The sequence below is a fragment of the Chroicocephalus ridibundus genome, chromosome 3, assembly GCF_963924245.1.
Source record: "Chroicocephalus ridibundus chromosome 3, bChrRid1.1, whole genome shotgun sequence".
Taxonomy (NCBI): domain Eukaryota; kingdom Metazoa; phylum Chordata; class Aves; order Charadriiformes; family Laridae; genus Chroicocephalus; species Chroicocephalus ridibundus.
Genome location: NC_086286.1, coordinates 9,962,920 through 9,983,033, shown reverse-complemented (window position 1 = coordinate 9,983,033; position 20,114 = coordinate 9,962,920). Strand labels below are relative to the sequence as shown.

At 43.8% G+C, this 20,114-nt stretch overlaps 2 protein-coding genes across 2 annotated transcripts in view; one reads left to right on the top strand and one right to left on the bottom strand.

Annotated features, from left to right (window-relative positions):
• ASB3 (ankyrin repeat and SOCS box containing 3) overlaps positions 1-826 on the bottom strand; it is a 32,267-nt gene extending 31,441 nt beyond the window's left edge. Inside the window, exon 1 of the mRNA XM_063327916.1 lies at positions 761-826. The gene's annotated coding sequence lies outside the window, so the exon portion shown is untranslated. The remainder of the gene's footprint in view (positions 1-760) is intronic.
• On the top strand, positions 809-14,904 carry ERLEC1 (endoplasmic reticulum lectin 1). Its single transcript, XM_063327918.1, has 14 exons — positions 809-1,048; positions 1,692-1,796; positions 3,066-3,146; positions 4,052-4,129; positions 4,268-4,331; positions 6,295-6,335; positions 8,673-8,896; positions 11,283-11,412; positions 11,866-12,027; positions 12,717-12,776; positions 13,204-13,328; positions 13,752-13,829; positions 14,029-14,104; positions 14,510-14,904. The coding sequence occupies exons 1-14, from the start codon at positions 809-811 to the stop codon at positions 14,579-14,581; spliced, it is 1,536 nt and encodes a 511-aa protein (XP_063183988.1). The 3' UTR covers positions 14,582-14,904.
• The last annotated feature ends 5,210 nt before the right edge of the window (positions 14,905-20,114 follow it).

The following is a 20,114-nucleotide window of genomic DNA, read 5'->3' as shown; positions in this document are numbered from 1 at the left end:
ACTTCTCTCAGTAAACATTTTAGTGCCCACTAAATTAGGGTTCATTAGGGTTTATTAAGAATCACTATACGTTGCCAAAACATTCCTGCTATCCCCATACGTCACCCCATCGCCGATTGCAGAGCAGGCAGTAAGTTACCCCACTTTTCTCCTTCCTCCAGAGTCTCCACTTCATTCCAGCTGTGTCTTATAGTTCAGTCTTAATTGGAGATAAATTTACGAAGAGGGGGGTGAAACACCGGAACAGGCTGCCCAGAGAGGCGGTGGAGGCCCCATCCCTGGAGACGCTCAAGTTCAGGTTGGACGGGGCTCCGAGCGCCCTGATCTAGTTGAAGATGTCCCTGCTCACTGCAGGGGGGCCACGCTGCGTCGCCTTCAAAGGTCCCTCCTAACCCAAACCATTCTGTGATTCTATAAACCCGAAAGTATGCACGCGCGTCGCCCTGCGGGCAAACGAGCGATGAAGAACGACCTGAAAAAAACCACCCAGTACCTTTCTGCGATACTAACTAGCAGAACTTAGCACGACTGCAGCTGTTACCCACCCACCCGCCCCGAGAGACGACTTCTCAGCCAGCCGAAGGCGAACGCGCAACACCGGCCGGGCGGCGGGGGGGCCCTTAAAGCGCTCCCCGACACCCTCCCACTCCCGCCCCGCAGCCGCTAATGAGCCCGGCGCCACCGCCACCCCCCCGCTTTGCGCGGGTTTCCACACAGAAACGGCCACTCTCCGCACGCTCCCGCCCCTCAGCTCACTCACCGACCGCCTCCCGCCAACGGCCCGGGCGGAGCGTGGCGGCTGCCCCGGATGTTGATGGGCCCCGGCGGAAGCAGACGTGGCGGCGGCGGCGCCCGCCCTCCCTCCCCTGAGCCGCCGGCCGGCATGAGGGGCTGCCGGCACCGGGCGCCCACCCCGCGGGCGCTGCTCTGTGGGCTGCTGGCGACGGCGGCGGCGGCGGTGGCGGCGGCGGAGGGTGGCCGCGCTCTGCCTCAGCTCAGCGACGACATCCCCTTCAGGGTGAACTGGCCCGGCACTGAGTTCAGCCTGGTCGGTACCGGCGGCGTGAGGGGGGGGGGGGGCGCGTCTCGCTCCTACCGAGCTGGGCGGTTATAACCGTGACAGGGTGGCCTCGGTGGCGGGCATTGGGTCGTTTGTGACCCCCTCCTCCCCCCCCCAGCGGCACCGGGGTGGGGGGCGTCTCGGTTCGGGGTGCTCTCAGCACGGCCGCGCCTCAGACATCGCCCCCGGGTTTGGCAGGGCTGGCGAGCAGCCGGTACAGCGGGCCGGGGGGCGAGGTTAAGCCCTGGCAGCTGGGGGAAATCCCAGGGAAATCTGTCCTAAAAGCCAACGCGGGAACGGCCGGTTGCAAACGTAGTGGTTGGGGAGGCTGTTGCTTTATTAAAGGTCCTTCGTCAGAACTGGGAATGTGTAAGCAGGAGTAAGCTGAGCGTGGAGGAGAGCAGGAAGGTGGCTGGGAGTAGAAGGATCGAAGCAAAGGAGAAGGCAAGCGAACGCTGGCAAGTGTAGATGCCAAAGCCCAGTCCTGTGATTTATCCAGGAAATACTCTGGACCACCTGCCTTGTGAATTAACTGTACCGGTCGTGAATTCAGGAATAGTTCTAGCAAGTAACATTAAAAAAAACCCCAAAAAAACCACCTGACTAATCCATAGGTTGGTTGTTTTCGTAGCCTACAACTGGTGTCCTGTACAAAGAGGATAACTACATTATAATGACCACTGTGGATAAAGAAAAATATAAATGTATACTTCCACTGATAGCAAGTGGCAATGAGGTAAGTTCAGTCAAGTCTTTTTTGTAATTATAAGCTGTAGACAAATCTCTATTTCTTTTCAGTATCTTTTCAGTTGCTTTTCTTTTTTTTCCAAAATAAAGACTTTTTTCTTTTCCTGTAAAAGGAAAATCATCTTTAGAACGCTTCTCATTTTCACGGTTTATAGTAGATGCCTTCACTTTGTATTACATACTTGCTCTATACTAAGTGGGGCCAGTTTGAACAATCTTGAAGTCCTTATTTGGCAACAAACGATTGCTCAAATTCTGTTCTGTTCTGTTTATTGCTGGGTCTATCACTGATTGGGAAATTCTTGTATTTTCAGTAGCATTGTCAAATTCTAGGCCAGTTAACAACTATAAAGGTTGTTAACGCTGCTGTCATGATCACTGTATCTGAGAATACTATCCCAGTAGTGGTTTTCTACCACCAGTAATTTTTATTCTCCCTCATCGCTTCCTCAATCGGAAATCTGAATGCACAACGTTTAAATGAAGAAAATGGAAAAAATGAAGGCAAAAAAAAAAGTATATAAATACATTTGTTTGTATAAGAGAAGATAGATTGAGGAGGCCTTTGGTGCAGTTTATTATTGGTCATTTGTTCCTCCAACAGTTAATTTTTTTCACAGTGTGAGAACTTGCACAGCCAAGCTCTGCTCCTGTGTTGGGGACCTCCGTTTTGACATAGCTCTCATCCTTTATGTGACTGACAGTACGGAGTGCTTCAGTACTAAATATTTTCTCACCTACACTGAAGAACTCCGTGTGGAAATCTCTTCAATGGCGTGCATGTTTATAGAGCAAAAGATACACAGAAATAAACTTCCACAGTATTATGTATGCTTTTTTTGATCCATGTTTTTTGTAATTGTGTAAAAGCTGGGTGGTATTCCAATTATAGTGCACCAGTGCAGCATCAGCATTGACTAACAAACGAAGAGACTGTTGGTGCTGTTTTCCTGTTCACACCCCAAGCTGCCACGCTGGACGTGAGCAGCTGAGAGCTCCTACTCTTGCCACTTGTGTATTTTTTTAAACCACAAAACTTTTCTGACTACTTTATTTGTGACTTTTATTTGTTTCTTCTCACTAAATTGAATTATCTTTTTTTTTTTTCTAATCACCACACAGATCCTTCAGAGCAGGAATTAATGAGGTTTTGTACTGCTTAATTTTGCAATACGGTTTTTTTTTTAATATTGAACATTAATATTAATGAACCAAGCCACTATTAATTTTAATGTAACGAAATATCCTTCTATTCTAGGAAGAAGAAAAGGACTATAAAGGTCCTACTCCAGGAGAATTGCTGGAACCTCTTTTTAAGCAAAGCAGCTGTTCATATAGAGTATGTTACTTCTGTGTTGATAATTTAAATGCTAATCAAAAGTTTACAATCCAGTTCATTTCAAGGTTTAGTGTAGTGAACTGTTTGGATAAATGTGTCTCAGACTTCAGGTACTAGTTCAATCCAAAAATAAGGTCTCCACAACCTAATAACTATATCTTAGTATTGCTGATAAAATTATGTATAATTGAAGATGTCAGGGTCCATTGGGATAAATTGGGTTGCTATAGTAGCAATTTAAAAATGTGGATTTAAAATATTTATTTCGAGGAGTCAAGTCATAATGTGTCACAGTCTAATGAAAAGCATTTCTCAGAAAGTGTCAGAAGACCAAAACAAACATACTTCTAGATATTCTGAAAGTTTTACAGGTTTTCGTCAACTGTTGTCCCAGTTCAGAGACTTACATCTTACATTACAAGAACAAGCCTAATACCAAACCAGCTGGTACTGAGAACCAGAGAGAGCAAAAGTGGCCCAGTGTTATACCTATGCAACATGCCACTCAAGTCCTTGAGGAAGGAAGAGTGGGTCAAGCACAACTGGTAAATGGCCTGTGCCCATGGCAGTTGCCAAAACCAGGCTGTGGTGAGTCACTACAGCTTAGCCTCAGTGGTTTGGGAGCAAACTTACTCTTTACATCTTACTCATCTTATTTCATTTTTTTCCTTTGTTTTATCTGTGTGAAAATTAAGGAAACTGCCTGTTCTGTTTATTTGGAACGTCGTCAAAATGCTTGGGGAACACTGAGACCATTCCCTGTGCTATTGTTTTTGAGGGTGCCCAAGCCCACCTGCTTGGGCTGCGCTTCATTGCTGCAAAACCCAAAATTTTCAGGGAATTATTTTTTTGGGGGGGTGCGTAATGTATCCAAACAGATTTATTTAGTTATTTATTTCTTTAAGATTGAATCTTACTGGACTTATGAGGTCTGCCATGGAAAACACATCCGTCAGTATCATGAGGAGAAGGAAACAGGACAGGTAAGCTTCTTAGATTTGCAACGCCCTTTTCCACTGGCATGTTCATGCCTAACTCCTCTAGAGGACTTGAATGCCTGTACGCTTGAAAAAGTATGGAAAAAGGTAACTGAAATTTGTTTTAACTTCTTTTCATTGTAGAAAATTAACATCCAAGAATACTATCTGGGGAATATGATGATAAAGAACCCATTATCAGAACCAGGTTTGTCTTAGATTATTTTATTTTGCTGATGCTCATTTAATTACTTGGTTTTTAATTATTACTGTCTGAGAAATATGCTGTGGAAAACGGATTCCCAGTGCAATAGAATACAATTTTGTAGATTACTTTTTTTTTACAAGGTGTATTTTTCCAATGAATTCCTTTTCAGCACCTTACACTGCATCCATCCTGTCAATTTTGCCGTGCTGTCTAATTGAGTAGAGTAATTAATCTGCCATAATTAGTGTCAGGGGAAGAAAACACTTAGTATGAGAAATAGAACCGATATATGCCAGATCAAACTGCGATAAGGTAGCCTGTTGCCACTCTCTTTCTGGGTGGGGAGAAATATCTTTCAAACTCTGAGCAGAGGGCAGAGCGTGTAGCACATCTTGGGCTCTGCTATTCTGTAATAAAATGTACTCTGCAAACCCAAATACTTATAGCCTTTGCAGGTAAATTTGACCCTTGGAACTGTTTGAAAGTCTTTTTTGGGGATCCTGGCACAGATCTTCAGAAATACTGAAGAGCCTAAAGCAGGACTTCGTTGGAAATCAGGTAGCTGAGCCACAAACTCAAACTGCAATTTAGAAGAACAAATTTTCTGGGCACTTGAATTTTTTGCGCGTAAATTATTGTAGATGCTGGAGGTTCTGTGGTTGTACCTGTCAAAATCTGCATCTCTGGGTCGGCACTTTGGCAGTATATTAGTCCAAAGAACTCCAAAAATCCACAGACTAAGTGTTCATTCATCAGAGTTGATAGAAACAATAGAAAAAACATAATCTAGTTTGTTTTGTTTTGTTATTTGTGTTTGTTTTTTTTTTAATAGGCTAGTAAGTAAAAGATGGGCACCACCATTTTTCTCTTCCTAAAAGTGATTAACTTGAACGGCTCAGTCTTGGAGGGCATTTAGCGCTATTAATCCTATTCCTCTGAATTCCTAGCTGTAGCCTTCAGTTAGGTATCTCAGTTCTGAAAAGAAACATGGCTTCAGAAACTGCATTGTTGGGCATTTCTTTATTAGTGAGTTACAGTGCTTGTTTGTGCTGTCGTCAATCCTGTGCAGAGATGCCTAATTCTCCCTAGATGCTGCTGTACAGAAAACAAAATGTTTAATTTGAGTGACCAATTCTTTTGTGGGCCTAGATGCTGAAGTTACACATGGTGATACTTCAGATCATCATACCCGAGTCTTTTAGGATGTTGACGCTCTGTCCTTTCTGCTTAGGTGGCAGACTGTATTCTTTCTATGCTTCCTATATAGCAATTCATGCTGCTACTTTGGAAAAATAACATAGATGGTTTCTCAAACCACTGTGAGCTGAATCCACAAGTGTGATACAGTAAACTTGGAACAGCTGAATGGGCGACAGCAAAGCAGAGTGGCCTTTTGCTCACCTAATGCTGAGTGGAGTCCGGACTATCTCCTGAAGCAGTTGGGAAGGCTACCTGTGACAGCTTGAAACCCCTGCCCTGTCACAGTGTTTGCTCTGGTGATCACTAGTATGGTATCCAGTCTGGCCTCACTTCTTCCTACAACAAGCATACCCTCTGGGGCTGGCTAGTGCGTGGGCTGAAGTACTTGCCTGTTGACTGTCCCAGCCTGCAATTCGCTCACTTTGGAAAAAAAAGTAGTCAGCTACCTCTCGAAGAACAGCAGTAGTGACATGTTCCTCTGCCCTGAGGGCCTTCCTGTGGTGCTAGGGATGGATTTGGCCTGTCCTACCAATTCCAATTTGTTTTGAGACAATGCTAACTCATACTTTATTCTGTTTGCTCTGGACCCCAGATATTGCCTGCCTTTCCTCTTTTGCACCTGCTAGTTCATGAAATTGACTCTTGGGAGTTTACACGTAAAGTACTAGCAAACACACAAAACTTGCAAACTTCTCTGTATATAATTTCATTTTATTTCAAGTTCACAGACTTTATGCTTACCTCATTCTTAATTATTCCCTAGATCAAGAAGAGAAGGAAAATCCAAAAGAAAGTGCAAAAGAGGCAAGTGAAAAACATCTATTTTAACTTTTGCCATTGATAGCAGAGGCAATTTATATATGATGAGACTATGTAATTAATCCCCTACCAAAATGAGTATCAAAAAATGAAACTCTGTTCCTGAGCTGCACTCTTCTCGCTTTTGATTTCAGTCCCAGCTCAGAAAGCTTATTTAGTCTAGCTAGTCAAATTTCTTGCCCTTCTACTTATTTACATTAGTTCACTAATCTTAAACTCAAACGAGATGAATTATAGACTCTTCTTCTATGAAGACAATACAAATAACCACAAAGTCACATTATGGTCTAGCGACAGTTATTTTTCCGGCTACGTCAGAGATCCCAGTTCCCTTAGTGACACTTCCATGCGTTTTGGGTAGGGAGAAATGCTTAACAAAATCCCTGAAAGATTTCTTAGCTGACTTGATGGCCTGGCCCATAACACTCTGTGCCTTTCCATTAGAGAACTCTTCCATTTGTTGAGGCCCCAAAACTCAGTTCTGAATTATGAACTTTATAGCAAAACAATGGAAGTACCCAAAGCACGCTGGAGTTTGCAATTAGCAGTAGAATTAGCGTATTTGACCTGTGGACGGCCGTGCCTACCTTATTTCCAGTTATCCTTCATTTTAATTCTGAAATGAAATTTTTGTCTCCCAAGTTCTTTGTACTGCTGATTTACATAGCACAGAGTGGTTCTTCTGTGGTGGATCTCAGAAGATATACGTACCTGATAAGCAGTTGGGAGGTAGCTGGGGGAGCAGACCCAAGTCAGAATGTGGCCCATTCTAAGGGCAGTGGCAGTTATGCCTCTTGGAAATTAAAGACAACTATGTTCTTTATAATGTAACTTCTTTTTTTTTTTTTTTAATTTCAGAGGAAGTTAAGTCTTTTACTGACTCTTTTTTTTACAGTATTTTTGATGTACGCACACTGTCTTGGTTTCAGTCTGTAGAGAATTTAGACTTGCAATTTGTGTGGAATCTCTAGTCGTGACAGGGAAAGAATACACCACGCAGCTAGGTGGTGCTTAAAGTAGCCAAAAACTGCTGCAACTAGAGATTTATCTTCAGTCCTACTGGGGTGCCTTTCAGTTGTATGCAGACAACAGCTATCTCCGTTTAGATTTCTTGAATAGTTAGTTCAAGGAAATGCGTAGGCGTAATTTTTCAATTTTTAAGGAAAAATCAGTTGTTTCATTCAGAAAGATAGAAAGGAAGTACCCTTTTTGTCAGCTTTTTTGTACACAACCAGAATATATCTTCATTTCCGACCTTTGAATATTGAAGTATAGTATTGAAGCCAAGGAGCGCCCAAGCGATTAAGCTGCCAGTGTGTTCATTCTTTAACCTCATGAAGGTCTCATCATTTCATTCATGATGGAACGGTTTTCAGGTGGAGAGGGTCAGTGGCCTGTGACAGGGTAACATGGTTTGAAAGCCAAAGTAGGTGAGATATAGAAGGGTCTCAGGTCCCCAGGTTAGTGTCCCGACCACAGAAGGCACCACTACCTTTTAGAACAGAACCTGATTTGTTGTGCACCACAAACCTTTACTAGCTTAAGCAACAGAAGCAGAAAAAAGTCTAGTTTGTGGGTTCCAGCATGACTGTTGTACAAACAGAACTTTTGGTACCCAGGAACTTTAGCGGCTGCCAAGACAGGAGTCGGGAGAGGAACTTTTACCAGTTTGGGAAATTAATTTCTTAAAGCTGGATGAAACATATGAAGGAACAAGTCTGAAGAGGGCTTACTTAAAGTGTGTACAAAAGTGGGATTTACTTTGTATATATCATTAACTTTGTTAGCCACAATAACAGGTGGTGCAGGATGCTCTGGATAAGGAACAGCCCAGGCTGGGGATGCTGAGAGGTGTAACGCAGGTCTCAGGATGACTTTGCTGGGGCCTTTTTAGATTCTTCATGGCCTGGCACTGAAGTGAAGACCTGAGCTGAGTCTGGCAGAGCTACTCACATCACTCTGTCTCCTAGACTACAGGGTGAACGCAGCTGGCTTGGTGCTCTTCCAAAATGCTGCACCTGGCTGGCAAGCTTTCTTAGAACTGAAATATCAGGCAGCCTGTGCAGAGAAACCAGCTGCTTTTGCAGTCAGATACAGCTGGGCTTTGTAGCCAGACCTCGTGTGGCTCAGTGTATTTGTGCAGTGCTGCGCTGGGGGGTAATAAACCAGAGTGTGCTTGGATGTTGCAGAAACACCAAGTAACTACACAGGAGCTGGTTTCAATCCACACTGCTGGCTCTGCACCATGTAATAGCTTTTTGTGTTTCAGAAGAGTCGAATGAACTTTACTGTGATTCTTAACTTTTACTTTCTCTCACCTAGATACCTACAAAAAATATAGAAGGGCAGATGACCCCATACTATCCTGTAGAAATGGGAAACGGCACACCTTGTAGCCTAAGACAAAACCTACCCAGGTCGAGTACAATGATGTACATCTGTCATCCAGAAGCTAAACATGAGATTCTTTCAGTAGCAGAAGTGACAACCTGTGAATATGAAGTGGTTATATTGACACCTCTGTTATGCAACCATCCTAAATACAGGTAAGGAACTCAAATTTTGGCTAACGTTATGGCTTCAAGTTTTTATCAATTTCTCTGCATGTGTATGTTTCTGTGGTTTCTGGTACTGAGCTGTGACACTTGCATTTACTTACTTTGGCACGTGCAGTTTTGCCATGTTTTAAGTTTTCTTGTTAAGTTGCACAATATTTGCATTTTTTAAGTCTCTAATAATTGATCCCATGTGAGAAGCAGATGGGAAACGTAACTTGATTTTCAACAGGTAAGTTTCTAGCCCTGTCAGTCTGGAGAAACACAAACTAGGGCATTAAGGCTGCAGGCAGGTTAAGAACACCCTCTGTCCTCATAGTTTATGATTTCAAGGTCTTTGGGGATCATCTTAATGGTATTCAAAGACTGCAGATTGCATATGTGCTTTATATGTGTGCATAGACGTCTCTAATTTCAGAATTTTCAGAAAACAAAAGTATAGTTTTCAGCCATGACCTTAAAATTTAATTTAGCAGTACTCCCAGCTTAAGGAGCTCCTATCTGTCCGTTTTATTGCCTTACCTTCAGCTGTGTAAGTCATTTTCATTTGAAGAATTCACAATTTCAGTGTTATTTTCCAAAAATCATGTTTAGGATTCCTTCCCTGCCCCCCCTCCCTGAACTGTACCGTGCATCTAAGCGATACCCTTAGTCTCCATAGTACAGAATTTTGACCTTTCAAGGGGTGTAAACAGAATTGCAAAGTGAACATGACATACAAATGAAGGGGGAAATAATGAACAGGAGTCCTGAATTTCCCATGTACGCAGACATCAGAACAAGTGAGTATTTAATCACTGTTCTGAAATAGGCAACAAAGTTTAAAGGACAAAATCCTCAATGGTGCATTTAATAAACACTTGCCAGTTAGAGTAAATAAATCAATTATAAATTTTCTCATGTAGAAGGGGTTGGTAATGCTATGTTATCTGTTGCACTTATCTATTGCACTATTATCTGTTTACTACATGAGCCTTTTAAGCCTCTGTATCAGTAGAAAAACAGAATGTGCCCAGGCAAATCGTTGTGTCATTTGATAAGAATAAAACCTCAAGCTGCTGCCTCCTTCCAAAGGAGGAAGCATGGGAGGCTTCACGGCTACTAGCAGGAAATACTTAAAATAAACATACAAGATCTTTATTCTCCCACTTACGTCATCTCAGTAAATAAAGATAGGTGGAGATAGCAGGCTGGAAACACTATTTAGTGTCAGCGGAGGTAACAACAAACCAACCTCATTGTAAGTTAAATGCGCTTTTCCTCTCATACTTCACCCACCAAGCCATACTTCACCCACCATTATCTTATCCAATAACACACTTTGTATTAACTTAGCAAAAGTATAGCCGTTAGTTCTAGTTGTCGTTCTTATTTGGGTACAATTTGACTTTTTTTAAACCAGCGGGAATTGGGAACAGGGAAGGCAGGCAGTGAAAAGTAATATTTGTCTACTGTAACAGTTAGTCTTAATGTTGTTTAACTAAAAGTCAGATAAAACTAGGCTTCTTTTGTACAGGGCTTATTTAATCTAGAGTGCAGCTACAATTTGGGAAGCGTTTTCAGATTGTTTTAACTCTGGTGGTGATGATTATACAACTGCTGCTGTGTATTACAGACTCCTCCTAGGAGGACATCACAAAAAGCCACCTTGCCTCTGAAGCAGAATCTGCCTATTTGTTTTGTAAATAAGCTTTGTCTAAAGAGGACCTTTGCAATGAGACGGGCATGGGAAACGGAACAAATGCTTCATTTGTCAGTAGGACTTGCATTTTGATATTCGCTTTCCTTCACTGTTTTCTGTTACAGCTTATTTGGTGTTTTAATGAGGCCTTCATTTGTGTAAACTAAGGAGAAAGCTGCGCTAACTCCCGCTTCATCTCTTTGCTTTTTCTTTCCTGAAATAAGATGGGTTTTGCAGGCATAGCTCATGAAGAGAGCAATAAAGGAATAATGGGTACATATGCAGTATGAAAAGCCATACGTGTCAGATAATATAAGAATGTATTCTTTTAATTATATAGGAACTGCATCTGTCAGGTTTAACCTTTGCCGTTTCCTAGCTTCTGAGAGAGTTTTGTGGAGCTATGACACTACATTCATGGTACGCATACAGTGCAATTTGCCTTTTAATAGGCAGCTTTTTCCTTTTGATGAAGAGGGGTCAGATGGCACTGCCAGTTGTCTGGCAGCGTTAGGAGTGAGACTATGCTGGGCAAAAAGTGTATTTACATCAGCTGTAAGAACAGTGTAACTTTGGCTGAGACAATACGAGAAAAAAAATAACACACTTCAGCCCAGCTCAGTCAGAAACTTAGAGCAACAAAAAAGTACGTCTTTAAGGTGTAGTAAGTGATGTATTGTTAACTCGTTTGGACAGGTTCAGGGCTTCCCCTGTGAATGACATCTTTTGCCAGTCTCTGCCAGGATCCCCACTTAAACCCCATAATCTGGAACAGCTGGAGAAACAGCAAGAAATGATGAAGATGCCTTTTAGAAGGGTTAAGGAGGTAGGAATTGTTTAATTTTACGTAGAAAAATATTTCTTTTCCATGATGTAACACATACAACTTTCAGTTCTGTGGAATAAGTTCTCTCGCACAACTTTCTAAGACCATGTCAGTCTTTCAGATGGTCTTTAAGCTTGTTGAAGTCATCTGTAACTTGCTTTGTTTGTAAGGAAAACAAAGCAAGTTAAGTTTGGGCTACTAATTTAAAACTTTTGTAGCCTTCATAGCCTACAGTTTACAAACATGTGAAATCATGTGAAATTTTTGACTTTTGATTCTTTTTTTTTTTTTTTTTTACCTATGCTGAAGACAGTGAAAACAATGACAAGATGCTTTCATGCTTTTTCCTGCAGCCTATGTCACTTAATACTAAGTAATGTCGTATAATTTATAAGACTTTGCAAGGGACATATGAAATCTAAATGGGTGTATTTGTATATACGTTCATTTCAGGAAGAAATGCATTCAACAAAAGAAGAGAAATTTTCTTCCATTCATAAGCCTGTTGCTGTTGGAAGCCATCAACTGTTAACTGTGGGAACAACACACATCTCCAAACTGACCGATGACCAACTTATAAAGGAATTTCTTAGTGGTTCCTACTGTTTCCATGGGGTGAGAAATAAAGCTATGCATAATAAAATAGCTACCCCTTAATTGCACGTACCGGTTTATGTATTGTATTTATGTATTTGTATATGTATTATGTATTTGTGTAGTTTTTCAATGAACTCTGATAGTTGCATTCTTACATGCATGATAATTGCCTTTCCCTGCATTGATATCGGGAAGGCTTATATATACCAAAGGCTATGCCAGAAAGGTATCTTTAGTCTTTCCATTGGAAATCAATTTATTTGAGCAGACAGTGAAATGAAAGGAGATCATGAGAATTTTTCAGTGCTAATTTTGGTAATGAGAAGACAAAAAAAATCTGATAAAACTTATTGAGAGCCAGCAGAAAAAAAAAAAGCATCTGAAATTTTCCCTGTCTTTGAAAGAGGAAAGTGTTTCTTTAAAGATGCAAATAGTATACAAATAGTTTAAGGAATTTAGTCCTATGCAGCTCTTCCAAGAGTCTTTGCTTAAGCTCGTTAATTCCATCTCTTGCCTACGTCAATTAGTCTAATAAGAGATTCTCTCTCAGTGCGAACCTTGAATTAACATATCTAATTAATAAGTATGGAGTTTTGCAGCTAAAATAGCCAGTGGTTTAGGTTCTGGAAGGAAATGGATGTGGTGGTTTTGGGGTGTTTTATTTTGTTTGGGGGTTTTGTTTTAATGCTGATTATACCTCTCCCTAGGGTGTTGGTTGGTGGAAGTACGAATTCTGCTATGGCAAATACGTTCATCAGTATCATGAGGTATGGTTAAATAGTTTTATGTTCTGCCACTAGGTGGCTGGGGGGGGAAAGGGTTAGAGAATCTGTCTACAGTCTGCAAAAAGAAAAGAAGCGTCCTTTTCTTGGCTAACCAACGTCTTGGGTTTAAGAATTTCAGAATTTAAATCCTCCATACGATGCCTAAGGTTATGCAGTGAGATGCAGGTACCACATCAGGTAGAGCACAGTGATAATCAAAGCTGGAAAAATGTGGGTCTGCGTGTGGGAATGCTCTTCTGGTCATTGAAATGCTGTTATTAGCTCACGCCTCACGCCGGCTGGGTGGCTGTTTTGAAGAGACCATCAGCTTGACTCTTGACTCCAATACAAGATCAGTCACAGTTTTTCCCAAATGCGAGAACATGCTATGTTGACAGCAGTTAAAAATTACTAGTTTTTCCTTTTTTAGGATAAGGAAAGTGGCAAGACTTCCGTGGTTGTGGGTACCTGGAGCAAAGAGGAACACATTGAATGGTCCAGGAAGAATGCTGCTAGAACCTACTATCTGAGAGAAGACGGCACACAGACAGTTAGGTACGGTTACAGTCCCCACGGTTACTGCTCTCGCTGTCTGCTCCCGAATTGGTCTCATACTTGCGAGGGGGAAGAATAAATGCCACGGCCCACTTCTGCAGTGTGTGAATATTCAGTTTATGAATAGATACAATAAACTGTCAAGAGCAGTATGTATAGATTTATTCCCCGCCCCCCCAATCAACGTGCAACATCGGAAAAGGGAATTCAACGCTCTGGATGTAATGCAGAGAAAAAAACCTTCCGATAGGGAATAACTACTTCCTTCTGCAATAACTGAAATACAGCATGGTACTTCTTGGTTTTGTGTATTACAGTTAAATATTTGAAGAATGACGAGATACTGTACCACACAAGTTAGCTGTGTGCTTGAGAATGGTGTTTAATATTTCCAGACTTTTTCTTTCCAATCTTTTGTGGCAGGATGGTGTCTCATTTCTATGGAAATGGAGATGTTTGCGACTTAACGGACAAGCCGAGGCAGGTGACTGTGAAATTGAAGTAAGTTAATTTTTTTAGTAAACTGGTGTTTTGTGCCTCTGCTTCCTAGGCCAGAGGGGAAAGCCTCTGTTCTCTTTGTAAAGCTCAGAAAGCAATGATTGTTAGCTTAGTAAAAATGCTACAGATACTAGGGAAATGCACGTTTTAGTTTTGTGCTTATTACGTGCTAAACACTACAAAACCTCTCTTCCGTTTTCAGATGTAAAGAATCGGATTCCCCTCATGCTGTGACCATATACATGCTAGAGCCTCATTCTTGCCAGTACATCCTTGGGGTACGTAAAGACAAACTTGAATTCTGTGAGATCAGGGGCCACCTAGTAGAGGGCGTCTCCAGGCGCACGTTTAAAGTAGCCCCTTCCTTCCAGTGACTCGTCACAAGAGATTCCTGTGGTGTACTTCAGCCCGTAAACGTAGCTGCTAACCAAACGCTGCTTTTTGTGCAATGGCATTTGCTTAGAGAAAGGACGGTCATTGTTAATTACGGTAGTTCCATTGTTAATAAGCTACAGAGGTCGTACCCAAAAGTAAAAAGCACCTCCTAAATTTTACAAAGCGATGTTGGAGGACTGTGCCTCTTGCAATCTGTTGTCATTAAGCTCAGGATCTTCGTTGCAATCCCTGGTAAAAGTTTATCGATGATTTCGTAGTCTTTAATGGTTTGATCTCTTGTGTTTAAGGTGGAGTCTCCGGTCATCTGTAAAATTCTGGATACAGCAGATGAGTATGGGCTCCTTTCAGTGCCCAGCTAAAGCCCGTGAAGCAAGCCATACCTGGCAACAGCCCCGCTGGCGTTTGCCGCGTTAACTTCCCCTCTATGAGATGACAAAGGCAGAGAGAAGCTTTCAGCCACCCAACCTCACCAGCGGAACTCCACAAGATGAGGGACTCATGAACCACGTTGTGTATAACTATGTGTATATAAGAGATTATCGATGAACTTGTAATGATTAAAATCTTGTCTTGCACTTCCTGTTTGACCTTGGGTATGACACGTTCCGCAATCGGTGTTGTCATCGTTAAGGTATGAATTATCAACCTTAAAAAAGGCAAAATAAACACCTCTCAGCTTCGAGTGAGGAGTTTAGCTGCCAAGAGAATGAAAAAAGTGAACCAACGCTTCTTGCTCAGGAGCCTTCAGCAGCCACCGCAACACCAATTGTGTTGTAATAATTGTTCTACTGCGGGAACTTACTTTGTCCAAATGCAACTGTTACCTCTGTTTGATTGCTTGGAACTATATTAATATCACAGTCCTCCCTCCTCTTACCTTACCTTCCTTCAACTGATATTTCTTCTCCCAGCCTGGGCTGCTTTCCAGGCCGGTTTTTGGGTGTGTTTGGTTTTGTTTGTTTGTTTTTTATATTAACACCACAGGGTTCGTCTTAATATATTTATTTTGCTAAACATTCTTACTGACATCGGTCAGGTTTGCTGGTTTGCGTCTAAGGATGCCAAGGTATGATACTAGCGATCTGCAATCGGCATTTTTTGTGGCGGAGTTGTTGGTATTAGTCAGACCTCTAGACTCCCGCTCGTCTGTATTCAGCCACGCGTGTTGTATGCGTGCCCGAGTGCTTTCCTTTTCGGTGACAAAGACTCGGGACACCCACCTGCCTCTTGATGGCCAGGGCCAGGCTGGAGGTTCTGTTTTCTGGGGCCATGCCTACCTCGCAGATAAGATTTTTGGTGCAGGCACACGAAGCTTTAGCCTGCCGGCAATATACGTTCCTAGAAGATAATTGAAATATTACTTGACAGCAGTATCTCAAGTAGATTTCTATTATACTTCTAAAATAGCCGTTTCTCAAAGAGGTGAGAGAAAAGGGTTGCAAGTTACTGGTTTGCAGCCAACAGCCACTGTACCCTCGAGGATTTCCTTCCCTCAGGAGAAGATTGTAGGGCCGTTGCAGTGCTTTTACCAGGTGTGATGTTGATCGCTTGTTTTGGGGCCGAGTTACTCCAAATCGCAGACGAGAGTACGTGCGTGTGTCCTTCATGGGCCGAGCATGCAGTGGAAGGAGTCCAGAAATAGCGAGAAAAGCTTAGCCGGTGCTGTCTCTTAGCTAGGTTACACCATGGTGAGCCCAAGGGTGTTGTGTAGGGTCTGTAGTGATGCGTGTGCTAGAAGCAGCAAAAGCTGGGCAGCGTTTCAGTCCGTAGCGACAGTGTACATGTAGCGCCTTGGTCATGTGTGTGAATTCACTATGTTTCCTCTTTTCTCAAGCTGTTGTGCAAAAGGTAGAGGAATTTCCTAACTCTGTCTAATGGAAATCTGCCAACCATTTGGCATATGACTTGTTGCATACTACCCAAAATGCCAAATTAAGTGGCTGGACTGTTGCAATGTAAGAACCCAGTTTATTGTCTCGTATAGTAGAATACCAAAAGGGCAGTGGGAGGATGATACAGCATGTAAAGTCAAAGTCATCGCTCCTGATCATATCCTTGTTTCTGAGGGCTTAGCCACATGTCAGAGGAAACTGAAAAAGGAGGATGAGAGACTTAGATTTTTTTTTTTTTTTTTTTCCCCCCTGGAGGAGAGTATTCTACCCCCATTTCCCTCCCCCAATCTTCTGGGGAAGCATTAGATAAATAAGCAAAAAGTGTTAAGTTTTAATCCTGTGTTTAGCCAGTAGCTTTTAGAAGAGAGAAGACATTAAAAGCTGTATTCTCCTGACGTCAGATCTTTAACTTGGTTTCCTCAAAGTTCTTTTACTTGCCTCAACGGTCACCTGGACCGATCTTCTCGTTAAGGGTCCGGTATGAATCTGAGCCCCATAGTGACCAAAGTTTGCTTTTGGCCACACACAAGCAACTGGTCGCACAATCTGCAAAGTTTTTGGAAGGGCTCCCCTCCTCACTGCTTACCCAGCTTCACGTCAGTGGTTCAGCAGCAGCTCCTCCAGCTGCAGCCTCATCCCTTAGCTGCCTTAATCCCAGTTCCGGACACTGCCACAGGCATCACTCGCTCAGGTCCACCGTGGCGAAGGTGCGTCCCAAGTCAACACGCAGTAAGAAAAAAGAAACACACGTTTATCCTTTGCGTCTCTAAAGTGTCTTTGCAAGGGGCTGGATGAATCCTCTCGTTAGGGCTCTGGCAGTAGGCGGAAGCGTGAGGCTTGTGCAGTCCCTGGGGGTAGTTTTAGCTGCTCCGCGTCTGCTTGGCTGCTCTCAGGAAAGGCGATACGGACACGGGCTGAGCACCCAAGGCCCAGGTTTGGTGTGGACGTATGCGCCATGGCACCCCGCTGCAGAAGGCAGGCAGGCGGCATGGCTTGGGGCAGTGTCAGACTTCCTCAGCGTCTCTCGGGCCAGGTCACATTAAAGGCAAGGGAAACCACAATGCGCTAAGCCCCTCAGTTGTGGCTATTAATTAGATCAGAGGAAAAGATAAGAATAGTTATTTTGCATAATGTGAAGAATTCCACTTCCCCACGGAGGAGGGAAGTTGCCGGCGCGATGGGGAAGCACAAACTCTGTGGCTAAGCAGGCACAGCATCCCAGTGCCCCACTAATGCCAACTTTGGCCAGCTGAGCAAACCACGCTGCTGCCAAACCCATGACATCTGTACCCGCTTCTCCATATTCCTCAGCCTCTACTTCCCCTTGCACAGGAAGCAACGCGCTCACAGACGTTCCGGCCCTGCGGCTGAATTACACATGAGCGACCAAATCCACAAAGGTAAAGAACACGCTTTTCTCTTCCGCCCTCGCCCATCTTGCCCGGACCAACTTCTGCCTTGGGAGAGAACCACGAAGGTGGGAGTGAAGGGAGCGGGAAAGATGCACACAAAAACCTCAAAGGGTACGGCAGGCCATGAGTTGATACTGCTAGAAATAATTAAATGATACATAATTTTATGTTCTAACACATTTCAATCTAGAAGAAATGTGCAATTGGGAGTAACTTGCGGCTTCAACCCTCTCCCAGACGAGCCCTGGCGTGCGGGAACCTGCCAAAACCAGGGAAAAAACAAGACTTCTGGTAAGCGTAAAGCACAGAGCAGAGCTGGAGGGCTGTGGGTTTCTCTGCTCGTCTGCTTAGATTTACGCCTGAGATCTATTATTGCAGGTTTGCTTCTCAGCCTGAGCGGCAGAGTTGTTTCCATGCTCATTTAAGAAACCAGCAACGTTGGAAAATAACGTGACCGGCGGACAGCAAATCTGCAGCAACGGTATGCTATCACCTGCAATTAGCTGGAGGCAATTCCATTAAAGGAAAGCAGATTTGGGAAAGTGAAACGTGCCACTTCTTTTAGGTATTTGCTGCTACGAGGAGAGTTCAAAGGCTAAGCTGGTTTGGGTGCCAAAGCACAGGATTTATCCGCACAGAAAGAACAAACATCAGTAACCAGCACATAAGAAAGCCCCCCCCACGCCCCCACCCGCTTTACTTCCTCGGACAGGAATGCCTAAAGCCCACTTGTGGGCTCCACCTACGCAGCCCAAACCAGTGGAAGAACAGCAGTGCTCGCTCCCTGCCAAGACCTGCTGACTGAACATCGGGAAATTAAATCAGAATTGTCTACCGAAGATGAGAGTTGTGTCTTTATCGCTATGTCTTTATCCGCATTTCCGCTCCAAGACGCTCCTCAAACAGAGCAGCCATTAGACCTCAGACGACAGGGATTCACTCTGGAGCTCGTTCTTAATCGTCATTTCAACGCGCAAATTATTAATTCATTGCAAGGCCCACCAAAAAAAGCAGAGAGAATATTTATGCAAGACATGGGCACAGCTGATAGGGGTGGCTGAGAGGAGTCAGTGGCTCAACCTGCGAGGCAAGGCGCTCCCTGGGAAGTTTCACGTCGCCGAAGGGGGTGAAATAAGACGATCAGTCTCAGAAAGATTTTTCTCAAGTGGTAAAGAAACGCGGGGTATTATTCCCTCTCTCTGCGCAGAGGCAGACAAGTGCACTCCCAGGTCGGAAATGTTTTATTCGTACAGCTACACGGATCGGACTTTGAGTTTCCACCCAGCCCCCAAGTCTAAGCCCACCTTAAGCTCATCTGAGGTCTGGTCTCCCGAGGGCTGGTGCTCATTCTGCCTGGATTTGAGCAAATCTTGCCCAGGTTCAGCTCTGCTCCCTCAAATGCCACTTCTAGCGCAAAACCCCCTATCCCCTGCAGAGAGACAGCGAACAAATGGAAGAAGAGCTGTTTTGGGAACGAAATCTCTTGATTGAGTCCTTGTGGGGAACCACAACCCTGCCTTGGTTCTGCTCTCAGCCACGTTGCCTGTGCTTTGCCCGCTCACTCGCACAGTCCTTTTTTCTGGTGGGCTGCTCTTCCCTCCACGATCTCCAAAATAAGAGGTTGCCTTCAAAAAAGGGGAAAAAAAAAAAAAAAAAAAGAGAATAAAGGAACGCACAGAATGTGCGCTGGATGAAACGAGTTAGGATAATGCCAGCACAGCACGTCGGCAGAATAACCACCCCTGTATCGAAAAATACTCTTTCTTTCACTTTGTCGCTTTATTTGTCACGTTATTTACTCTCACGGCCAGCCGGAGAGATGGGGTTTGGTGGGGCCTGTGCTGGAACAGAGCTGCTCCACCTTCCCGAAGAGCGGAACTACAGGCTGAGGTTCAAGAGCGGCACAGCTGTATGGAGATGAAGGTGGGCAGACTCCGCAGGGAGAAATGGCTGTCTACGGCGGGGGGCGGGGGGGGGGTCGCTCCACATTGAAAGCAGGAACAAGATATGTCCAAAAGCTCTTAATTTCCTGTCTCTTCTCCTAAAACAAGTTATGATCTGTCCGAAGAACGGATGACTTCAGGGCAACTCCCAGAACCTGCCAGGGCAGGAAAGTGCCTGGTCAGAGTAGAAAGGAACCACAAACAACCTCGGGGTTTTCCAGCCCCCCAGGACTGAAGAGGGGAGCCTCTGGGCCGCCGCAGGAGTTTCCAGTCACTGGCAGTTACAAAAGAGTGGAAAAAAACCCCATCGATAGCGGAAAAAAGCAGAGCAGATGACAGAGCTCTACACCTTGTGCAATCTGTTGACTCCCCTTCTGTTGGCACCACGAATCCAACTAGTTGCAAACAAAGAGCCCACCTTTCACGGCAGCACCACACACACCAAGAAAATCTCTCGTTACTTTTTTCCCCAGTTAAAGTGCACAAAAGGCACAATTGCTCACTTTGGGTACACACGGCCTCGTATTCACACAGAAGAGAGCCCAATACAAAACACTCCCCATCTTAGGAAACACACCCCACAACACCTCACATCACAGCAGTAAATCGGTTCTATAACCCCGTGGTCACGCTTGGTGCTTCCAG

Excerpts from the sequence above, each read along its gene's own strand:
- ERLEC1 (XM_063327918.1), top strand. The coding sequence starts at position 809 with ATGTTGATGGGCCCCGGCGGAAGCAGACGTGGCGGCGGCGGCGCCCGC. Across the intron at positions 11,413-11,865 it reads CTTTTAGAAGGGTTAAGGAG|GAAGAAATGCATTCAACAAA; the intron begins GTAGGAATTGTT and ends CGTTCATTTCAG. Across the intron at positions 12,028-12,716 it reads GTTCCTACTGTTTCCATGGG|GGTGTTGGTTGGTGGAAGTA; the intron begins GTGAGAAATAAA and ends ACCTCTCCCTAG.